Below are 11,629 nucleotides of genomic sequence, written 5' to 3'. Positions count from 1 at the left end.
CACAAATAAACATATCCAGATGTTAGAATGGCCAAGTCAAAGTCCAGACCTGAATCCAATCGAGAATCTGTGAAAAGAGCTGAAAACTGCTGTTCACAAACAATCTCCACCAAACCTCACTGAGCTCGAGCTGTTTGCCAAGGAAGAATGGGCAAGAATTTCAGTCTCTCAATGTACAAAACTGATAGGGACATACCCCAAGCGACTTGCAGCTGTAATCGAAGCAAAAGGTGGCACAACAAAGTATTAAGTTAAAGGGGCCGAATAATATTGCACGCCCCAATTTTCAGTTTTTGAATTTCCACAAAAATTTAAAATAACCAATAAATTTCGTTTAACTTCACAATTGTGTCCCACTTGTTTTTGATTCTTCACCAAAAATTTACATTTGGTATCTTTATGTTTGAAGCATAATATGTGGGAAAAGGTTGAAAAGTTCCAGGAGGTCGAATACTTTCTCAAGGCACTGTAAGTAGGGAAAAAAAAAAACTGTCCTCAAAAGGTGGACAAGTCAAATGATGAGGAAACGTATTCAGATAAGGTGTTATCTGAGCATGGTCGTGTCCCAACTAAATGTTTCGGCGTGCTTGAAAAATATGAGGCGAGTCCCTGCGGATGCATGTCTCGCGGCTGCTCGACAGCAGAGATTGTATGTTTGTTAGACAATCCTTGCATGTGTTGTGGTTGTTGAACAGCCGCAAGACATGCAGCCGCGGGGACTCAAACATATTTTTCAATCACGCCGAAGATATCTGAGAGCGCTCGGGTGCTAACAGGGTAACACCTTATCGGAACACGTTAACTCACCACTATGGACAACCCCGTATAGCTCTGGCCACTTTTCAAGAATATGGCAGAGATGTAGTATTTACCGAAAGAGTCACAAAATGTTTCCACAATTTGTCCTAAAACAGATGTAAACTCATGAATTAGGTCCTAAATGTTCTTCTTCGTAAATTGTAAAAATGTGAGAACCACGAACCATGTAGAGTTCAGCAGCTGCTCTACAATGAGCCTTTACAGGCTCAGATCTACAGCGCACGTCTGAGGCAGAAAGTCACCACCAACTGCGAATTCACACATGGCAGATTTTATCAGAATTCTGGGGGGACTGTCCCATTCCTATATATCCGGATGCCAAAATTAAAACCACCGCAGCATGCAGAGACCAAAATTTCTGCACCAAATGTATCACCTGTGAATGGAAATCTATTACAGTACCAGCATCGGGGATGAGATCTGATGAAATGCCACCCACAAACTGGCAGAGATAACCCACATGATAAAATCGCTGTGGATCTGACCCTCCCCCAGAATCAGAACAACGTTCTCTTTAAAACCGTGCTAGCAGTGACCCTCTGCTGCTGTGTCCTTCACCATCCCCTCTATTTCTACAGTCAGAGCTGACCTACAACTTCCTGAGCAGACACAGCCGTCCCCACCACCATGTAGTGAGGGACGCCATTGTCCCATGTACTGGCCTGCAGATCAGAGCATTGCCACCATAGGGCACCGCTATGTGCAGACTCTGCCCTGCAGGAGTGGGCTGTGCTCTGCTGGAGGGAGATCTGGAATCTCTCATAACATCCAGCTTGAATGGCGCTAAACACAAAGTGAACCTCATATAGCTTGGATTAAAGAAGCACTCCGCATTAAAATGTTTATGGTCTAAACCTGTGTGAATGTACGGTATATGTAACATCTTACAAGGGCATTAGAGGAGTACTCTGAGGAGATACATTTTTGTACTGTCCCTGCCCTCAAACTATAAAACATGAGATGCCCAGTGCACTTTATCTTTATAACCCTTGTAATTCCATGTGACAGGATCTGCTCCTCACTGCTCCCCCCCTCCTGTCTGGGACCTTACGTCACCCAGCAGTGTGCAGCTCACCACTGTGAGTAACGGCCAGCCCTGTTTTTTAAACATAATTCAAGTAAACTGGGCATCTCATCTTTACAGTTATTTTTATCTCCCTGGTGTACCCCTTTAATACACTCACCGATTGCGGTCTTCATCATTGTCCAGTGACGCTGTGCCCATATTCTGGTTTACGTGACGGTGATTCCAACTATCCGGATAACACAAGGCTTCTATATTTGAGGAGGAAGACACTATGGCAATGCAAGTCTTAGGAGAGTCAAAAAGAAAAAAAAAATTCTCCATAGATTTGCACTGTAATAGTGATTTCCAGGTCACACATACAGGGCAGTGGGAGCTATAGTCAGAATTTCAGTAACGTAACCCAGAAAAGAATAAAGTGGACCTGGACATGCGAAGATGGCGATCGGTGGGTATATTACTGGACCTACACCACATATACAATCACAGAGGTTTAGCCCATAATAATAATTTTAATGGGAGTGCTTCTTTATGCAGGATCACGTGTACCTGGACTCTATACCTGCAATTATTTTAACACAACCCTCATTTATTGGATTCCATACATAGGAGCGACATCCTGCAAACAAAACATTCTGACTACAGCTAGTATTGTAACGGGGCTGGAATATCCTGATGTCATCTTGCTAGATCAGCGACTGCAATTCTAGCCGACTTCTGGCCGATTGGCTGCCAACTCTTGTATACTCTTAACGGTCCGTCCAGGAAGCATTGCACATACTCCACAGGGTAAGGGAGAGGTTGCTGCAGCATTGTGTTAATGGGTTTCTCCATACTTTAAATTCATTACAAGTGTTTGAAGGTCTTAAGGGCCTCAAGGAGGCACTGCACAGAGGAAGACCGAATGATAATGACTTCACTTGAAATTGTGCAGTACTTCCTTTCAAGCAGCCAGACCGCTGCTGATCCGCTCACCATCAGTGTCCTCATTTCCAGTTGAGCCATCTATAAAGCTTTGAGATTTTATAATTAAATTGTGACAACCACAGACACCAAGATGTAAGTACCTGATCGTTCCTAATATTTAAGTTGTTGTCCACTACTTGGACAACTTCTTCTCATACACCTCACATGGTACCCATAAAATAATAAAGCTTATACTCACCTCCCGTGCTGTAGCTGTGACGTCGGCGCCCAAACAGCACCGGTGTCACTGTCCCTGCCCCCCTCGAATTGACCAGGAAGAGGAAGTCTGAGACCAGATGCAGCCCTGGCTTCCTCTTCATGTCCAAAGGCAGAGACAGTGACGCCAGGGCTAATTGGGCGCCGGTGTCAAAACAGCCCCGGGACCGCGAGTACCATCAGCAAGGGAACAATGCCGGCACGGGAGGCGAGTATAGGCTTGATTATTTAATCGCTGCTAAACATTTTGATCAGGAAGGGGTTGCCCTAGTAGTGGACAACCCCTTTAATACCTTACAATGTCACAATCCCAGTCTATAAACCAACTAAGCAATATCTCCAGAAAGGTTAAAGACCACTTATCTCTGCACTAGAAAAACCCTGTCAGCTAAACCAAAGGGTTAAGTTGGGAATTGATGGTGTCCATCACATGAAGGAGCCAGTGCTTCTGTCACTTGCATACGATGGAGTAAAACGACAAACAGTTTTGCAGACGTGCATGTAACTTAACTAGTTAATGAGTAATTTAGGAATTACATTTACATGATGATCAAGATCTTTGCTTGGCCACAGAAACCCCCTGAGGCTGATGCTCTCATTGCCCAAAGGACCTTTGAGAACTGGGAGCTGAAATCACATTGGTGGCTTTGTGCAAATTCTCAAATATTCCTGGTTTGAAGACACCCCATTTAATTCAATTACTATATATATTAGATGTAAAATAGCCACTAAATGAACAAATATATACATCAAATTAGAATATATTATTCTCCACTTGTGTGTGTGTGTATATATATCTAATATATAAAGCTCAAGTGTATATGTATGTATGTATGTATGTATGTATGTATGTATGTATATGTCCGGGATAGGCATCCGCACCGTCGCAGCTACAGCCACAAAATTTGGCACAGTCACACATCTGGACCTCGAGAGCGTCCTAAGCTATGTTGTGAGGCGAAATTTTAACCCCGCGCGTTCCAATTCACCAAACAATTTTGCCCTTGTATACATACTGGGGAAAAAGTGTGCACGCGTCAAACCCCGCCCCTCATTAGGATGTCATAATGCTTTCCATGGCAACGCTGATGTCATCACAGGTTGCAAGCCCCGCTGCTCATTATGATGTCATAACGGTGGACTATGGGATGGAGGATATGTATGATGAGTATATGGGCACTGGACTATGGGATGAAGAATATGCATGATGGGTATATGGGCACGGGCCTATGGGATGGAGGATATGTATAATGGGTATATGGGCACGGGACTATGGGATGGAGGATATGTATAATGGGTATATGGGCATGGGACTATGGGATGGAGCATATGGGATATGTATAATGGGTATATGGGCACGGGACTATGGGATGGAGGATATGTATAATGGGTATATGGGCACGGGACTATGGGATGGAGGATATGTATAATGGGTATATGGGCATGGGACTATGGGATGGAGCATATGGGATATGTATAATGGGTATATGGGCACGGGACTATGGGATGGAGGATAATTACAATTTGTTATAACTAACCACAGTTAGTTACTATGCCCGGGCAGTGCCGGGCTCATCAGCTAATAAAAAAAAATATATATATATATATATATATATATATATAATAATATAATATAATATATAATATATATATTATAATATAATATATATATATATATATATATATATATATTATACACACACATAAATAATAGTAATAAAGATATAGGTGGCCAGGACCTACCAGCTCCGTCCTGGAAGCATTGCACATACTCCTCCTGGTAAGGGTTAGGTTGCTGCAGCATTGTGTTCCCATCTACCTGAAGTTCACTGTTTGGAGGGATGTTATACACAAATCTCTTTGTAGTTTGGTTTTTCCTCCTCTGCTTATTACCCTCTTGCGAGCTTACTGCATTCGAAGCCATTTCATTCCATACAAAGACCTTTCCCTGAGCTGGTGGCTCGATCTCCGTAACCTCTGGAGAACTATCCTGAATCCATGTTGAATCATTGGCCTGGAAGTTTTCGGTGGAGGTTTCTTCAATACTGAACCCGTCTGTATCTAGCTTTGCATTGCTTGCTAAACTGGTAAGGTTGCGGGTGGCCCAGAAACTAGCAGACTTCTGCTCCCGGGGAGGATTCCCCTCGCTGTTTTTCCTTTTGTTATAGCTGACAACAACAGACTCCGGCGCTTCAGACTTTATACTTATATTCAAGGCATCTTTGATGAAATTGCGACACGACTGGACCACCTCAGTCATCTGGAGGTAGCTAGCCACAGTCATCACCTCTATGGCGTTTTGGCTTGTGAGTACAAGATTACCAGAATACATGAAGTCCAAGATGACCGAAAACCCATGAACAGCGACGATGTCCAAGTATGTAACAGTAGTTTGGTCACGGCTCTCTTTGTTTGTGAAACAGTATAAAGTTTTAAAAAAGCGGCTGCCTGCAACCAGGATGTTCTTATGAGCGCGGAAAACCTTGCCATTTACCACGATGTTGACGTCGCAGAGAATGCCCTTCTTTCTCTGGTCATTTAGTTCCTGCAGAAGCTGGTAACAGTAGGAGTTCTCATTTGGCTTTGTACTATAGTCACTGTATGTTTCTGGCACTTCCTGCTTTACTTCAGGCTCCTGCAAAGAAAAGCGAAAATTAATGATTAATGATTTCTATTGCGGAGACTGGAATCAGTGCAAGAGAAATTGACATGCTGTGGTCTGGAAAGATGCGCCGCAGGTCAGTCTCCGCAGGTGATCCACAGGCGTCTGTGGACACGGGGTTTCTAGAAATTCCATCCAGTATGCTGTCACATCTGGCCACTGCGGGTTTGACGCTGCATAAATACACAGCGTCAAACCCGCAGCTCCTGGATCACGGGCACGTACCTTTAGGGTGCATTTAAACAAGTCAAAAAATTCAGGAATGAGAACTCCAAGTTCAAAGGAGAGCTTGTTTCCCCAATTATCAGCCAGTCTATCCATGCCGCCTATCAGCAGGTAAAGCGGTAGTCTACTACGTCTGGATGTCCGTCTCCATTAGGCGTACACTCCTGAAAATGATGCACGGCAGAGCGCACGTTTGCTGTGGCGGCACCATTATAGTCTATGGCCACATCGGCGCATTCGGACATAAGCCTCGAGGAGACCAACAAACGTGTCCCTAAACGCAGTCTTAAAGCACCCTTACCAATTACTCTGTGTACATGAAATAGAAGGAGGCTGGTGTAAACAGGCTATAAAGTGGCCGCATGTAGCAGGTTGGCAGTTATTTAAAGGCTGCAGTTCACCAGTCTGAATGCAACATTAGCAAGATAGTCACTTAGATGAGCGTTTCACTAACCAGTCAAATTGGTATCAACTGGAATGAAATGTGAAAAGTTTACTAAGCGGCACAGAGATTTTGCATTCTCCAGCATAACTGATAGTGTGCTGCGCTGGTGGCAGGTGCTGCCCCTTCACACGTTCAGTGTTTTACCTCAATATTTGTGAGCCAAAACCAGGAGAGGGTGATAAATACAGAAGTGGTGACGTGTCTCCATTATACTTTTCCTGATTGGTCCACCCCTGATTTTGGTTTACAAATAATGAGGTAAAACACTGACCAAATACTGAACATGTGAACGTGGCCTTAGAATAGTAAGAAGGGAAAACAATGGCAATTTTTATTATAAGTATGAAATCTGCACAAACTTACAGAAGTCTGACACAAATGCATTAATAAATCTCTCATGTCCTGAAATTTCCAGTACCAGAAAAAACAATACCAGAGAAATCAGTGTACATGTGCCCCATCAGTTCCACATGTACCAGCGCCAGGGAAGCAGCGGTAAGGTTCATGATGTTCCCCAGTGCCGGGTGTGAAGACTGGGGAGAATATTGAGAGTTATATTCAACTGATAAAAGAGAGAACAGGCAGTGGTGGCTGATAGGACCATTACTCTCATCAGCCTACAACCTGCTGCTGCTAATATCAGTGAGAGCAGGCAGCGGCTGATGGGAGTATTCAGCCACCGCCTGCACTATAAATTTAAAAAAACTAAGTGGGTTCCCCTTTATTTTTGATAGCCAGTCAGGCAAAAAACTGACAGCTGTGGGCTGCAACCTTCAACTGTCAGCGTTAGCTAGGCTAATTATCAAGAATAGAGGGATTTAAATAATTTTAAAAAACGGTGTTGGGTTCCCCCCAAATTTTTTACAACCAGCCTTGCTAAAGCAGACAGCTGAGGGAGGGCTGGTATTCTCAGGCTGGTAAGGGGCCATTGATATTGGTCCCCTCACCGCAGTTCAGCCTGGCTGGGAACGCAGCCTCAGTGACCTGCAGTAACTTTGATTAGATCACCACTGCTCAGCAGCTCATTTCCCAGTGTTTCTCAGCCTGGACAGTCACATCTTGGCACCATCCAGTTTTAAAACTACTTATCCCCAGTCATGGATTATGGCATGGGACAAAATGTTGGACAGGTAAGGGTATGTGCACACGCTGCGGATTCTGCTGCGGATCCGCAGCAGTTTTGGTTCTGCGGATCCGCAGCAGTTTCTGCTGCGGTGTACAGTACCATAATATCCTATGGGAAATGGAAACCACAGTGCAGACAGTGCGGAGTTTTCCGCGTGGATTTGCTGCGGTTTCAAATCCACAAAAAGAATTGACATGTCACTTGTTTCTGCGGATTCCACTGCGGTTTACCATCTCCTCCATTGTAGAGGTGATAAACCGCAGATAAACCGCGGGTCTTTTGACCTGCACATTTTACAAAATCCGCAGCGTGTGCACGTACTCTTAGGGATATGTTTTTTTTATTTATTTTTTTATTACAGGAGAAAAAAAAGCAAATGTGTGTTTTGTTTTTATTTCAAATAAAGGACTTTACCATACAACTATAGGATTAATAATGGATAGGTGTCTTATAGATGCCTTTCCATTACGAAGCCGTAGGCTTGAAGTCACCACACAAAACACAAAGGTGACATCAACCCCACAAATACGAACTTGTCACTGCCACAGGGCAAGTGGGAAGAGCAGGGTAAAGTGCCAGAATTGGTGCATCTAATAGATGTGCCTTTTCTGGGCGGCTGCAGGCTATTTTTAGGCTGGTGGGGGGCCAATGGAAATGATCCCTTACCAGCCTGAGAATACCAGTCCCCAGCTCTCTACTTTAGCAAGACTGGTTGTTTTTTTTACATGATTTATTTAATTAAAAATACAGCGTGGGGACCCCTGTATTCTTGATAACCAGCCTTGCTAACACTGATAGCTGAGGGCGGCAGCCCACAGCAGTCAGTTTTGCCAGGTTATCAAAAATACAGGGGAACCCACAGTTATTTTTATTTTATTTATTTATAGCACGTTGTGGCTGATTAATACTCCCATCTATTGACTGCTCTCACCATTAGCGGCAGCAGGTGTAGGCTGACGGGAGTAGTAGTCCCATCAGGCGCTGCCTGCTCTCGCAATTATCAATTGAATACAACACAACATTCTCCCCTGTTCGCGCTGATCACAACGCCTCATTCACATGTCTGATTGTGAAAAAATAAAATGGACATATTAAAATCTGATCCATAACACTGGTGAGTCAGCATTTGGTCAGTGTCTGTTTCTATCATCAGAGTTTCCTCAGTGATTGTCTTGCATACAAAATAAATGAAGTTCTTTCAGCAATTACAATGTTAAAGCCGCACAGACACACGGCCATGTCGGCGATTCTCACTGAGCAGAGCTGCCTGCGAGTCACCAGAAAACGCAGCAGGACCAGAGTTTTCATGTTTTTCTATGGGAAAGAAAGTGGTGAGTAATCTTGCTTATGATAATACGTCATAGTGAGGATGTCTGCAATGGCTGCACGGCTCTTTGTAACTTTTTCCCTAGAGAGAAACACTAACGGCGATGCTACAACTCATGCGCAACCAAACGTGATTGGTGCCCTAGAGGCCAATATCTGTCGTGGCCCTGCACCACTAATTGCAGGAGTATTCCCAACAGATATAGTGACAACACAGCGTGGAGATGTGCCGTCATGTACCATCGAGAAACTGTAAGGGGTACAGCTATGATTTAGCCTCCCCAGCGCAGCGCGACACTCAGCCGTCCCAACGCAGCTCCACTCCCAGCGCGACACTCAGCCGCCCCAACGCAGCAGCGCTCCCAGCACAGCGTGACACTCAGCCGTCCCAACGCAGCACCGCTCCCAGCGCAGCGTGACACTCAGCCGTCCCAACGCAGCACCGCTCCCAGCGTGACACTCAGCCGCCCCAAACGCAGCACCGCTCCCAGCACAGCGTGACACTCAGCCGTCCCAACGCAGCTCCACTCCCAGCGCGACACTCAGCCGCCCTAACGCAGCACAGCTCCTAGCACAGCGTGATACTCAGCCGTCCCAACGCAGCTCCACTCCCAGCGCGACACTCAGCCGTCCCAACGCAGCTCCACTCCCAGCGCGACACTCAGCCGTCCCAACGCAGCTCCATTCCCAGCGCGACACTCAGCCGTCCCAACGCAGCTCCACTCCCAGCGCGACACTCAGCCGTCCCAACGCAGCTCCACTCCCAGCGCGACACTCAGCCGTCCCAACGCAGCTCCACTCCCAGCGCAGCGTGACACTCAGCCGCCCCAACGCAGCACCGCTCCCAGCGCAGCGTGACACTCAGCCGCCCCAACGCAGCACCGCTCCAAGCGCAGCGTGACACTCAGCCGTCCCAACGCAGCAGCGCTCCCAGCGCAGCGCGACACTCAGCCGCCCCAACGCAGCACCGCTCCCAGCGCGACACTCAGCCGCCCAACGCAGCTCCGCTCCCAGCGCAGCTGCCCCGGATCACAGGATGTGCAGTGAAGGGCCTACAGCACTAGACCTGCAGCCCTTCACATTGTCAGGGGGGCTTCTCAGAGGCTGGACCCCCTGCACCTGCCGGCCATGGTGAGAGCAGGTGCAGCACCTGTGGATATACCACCTCTGGATGTGCAGCAGCCATCTACAATGTCTGGGGTTCACCTGCGGCCATTACTGGGATCGGGGGGCAGCGCTGAGCACATGCCCTCAGCACAGGCAGGGACCCATCGGGGAGCAGCCACGTAGTCACCCGGGAAAGTCCGAGGCGGCGCCCACCTGAGGCAGCAGGGAGGGGGCGCCCGGGAGCACACTTCCGGCCCCTCTTGCAGAATGTAGGTCACCCCCTCCTCCCGGGCCGCGCAGTAATCAGCTTAGATCCCTGATCTCCAAGGACGAGCACACACACGTGATCACAATGTTTAGAGAGCCGCCATTGCGGCCGGGCGGACTACAAGTCCCAGCGCAGAGGGCAGCGTTTGGCATTCTGGGACTCGTAGTGCCCGGCCCACACAGAACATCACCCCGCGCCTAAGGCTGCAGGACGGCTCACCTGAGCGGCGGGGTCGCCGAGGCGGTGCTCCGGGGACTGGCAGTGGCGCACCAGCAGCGCCTTCTTGTAGTTGCGGGTGCCCTTGGCCAGCTCGTCGTGGCCGCCCGTCTCCTTGTAGCACCAGGCGCAGGACATCAGGCCGGTCTCCTGGCAGAAGCGCAGCCACGGGAACTCCTGCAGCCAGAAGCCCTGGAAGGAGCAGTGCAGGCTGGGCAGCAGGGACTGGCTGCGGGCGGCGGGGAGGAGGCCGTAGCGGCGGGGCCCGTCTCCCTGGATGCTGCAGTCCTCGTCCTCTGCGGCCGCCGCCTCCCTCCGGCCGCCCGCAGCCTCCTCGTCCTCCTCATCGTCGTCCTCTTCCTCCTCGTCGTCGTCGCTGCTGTCCCCGCTGCCCGAGGCCCCGGTCACCGCGCTGCCACCGGCCGCATTCTGCCGGCTCTCCGCCCGGCCGGCCAGCACGACCCCCGGGTAGGCCCCGCTCTCCTCCTCGTCGTCGTCCAGCAGGCCCTCGGGCTCCAGTTCCACCTCCACCTCTTCCTCCTCCCCGGCAGGAGCTCCGCTGCCTCCGCCATTCAGCTGCCGGCCTAGAGACCAGGCCGCGGCGTCGTCCGCAGACAGCGCGCTGCCGCCATTGTTGTTATTGTTCATAGGGACCACGGCAGCCAGGCCTCCGCCGCCCCGGAAGGCCAAGGTCCTGCGGTTCATCTCCGCCATGTCCGCGCCGCACGCACACAGGCCGCCCGGGAGCTCCGGTGGGGGGACCCGCTGCCGCCCCCCGGTACAAGACGTGACGTGCCCGCTGTGTGCGCCGCGGGGGGTGCTGGGTACCAGCTCCGCTCACTCAGGCCCCTGAAATGCTGCGGCTGTTGCCTCCACCGGCTCCGGGGACGGAAAGCGCCCACAAGACGCGGCGTCTCCTGCGCGGCCGAGGTCGGATGGCAAATGAACAACGGACTGCGCCCACAATGCACTGGGGCGCTGTCCGGAGAGGGGGAGTCAGGGGGGTGGGGGAGCAGCTGAGGGAGGGGAGGCCTCGTGCACACAACACCCCGCCTCACCCCACTGCTGCCCGAGGACACGGTCACCCCGCACCCCCCCCACTGCTTCCCCAGTACACGGTCACCCCGCACCCCCCTACAGGACACGGTCACCCCGCACCCCCCCCCCACCGCTGCCCGAGTACACGGTCACCCCGCACCCCCCCCCCACCGCTGCCCGAGTACACGGTC

At 49.5% G+C, this 11,629-nt stretch overlaps 1 protein-coding gene across 1 annotated transcript in view; it reads right to left on the bottom strand.

Moving 5' to 3' along the window:
• ZBTB10 (zinc finger and BTB domain containing 10) overlaps positions 1–11,380 on the bottom strand; it is a 33,163-nt gene extending 21,783 nt beyond the window's left edge. Inside the window, exons 1-2 of the mRNA XM_073550605.1 lie at positions 10,404–11,380; positions 4,769–5,660 (exon numbers count right to left, since the gene is read on the bottom strand). Coding sequence (XP_073406706.1) covers positions 4,769–5,660; positions 10,404–11,114 — 1,603 coding nt within the window. The 5' untranslated portion in view covers positions 11,115–11,380. The remainder of the gene's footprint in view (positions 1–4,768; positions 5,661–10,403) is intronic.
• Between the last annotated feature and the right edge of the window lie 249 nt (positions 11,381–11,629).

This window comes from Dendrobates tinctorius, unplaced genomic scaffold, assembly GCF_039654945.1.
Source record: "Dendrobates tinctorius isolate UK_male_01 unplaced genomic scaffold, ASM3965494v1 ptg000165l, whole genome shotgun sequence".
NCBI classification, from domain to species: domain Eukaryota; kingdom Metazoa; phylum Chordata; class Amphibia; order Anura; family Dendrobatidae; genus Dendrobates; species Dendrobates tinctorius.
Note: the sequence above shows the minus strand (reverse complement) of the source record. Positions and strands in the feature narration are given on the sequence as shown.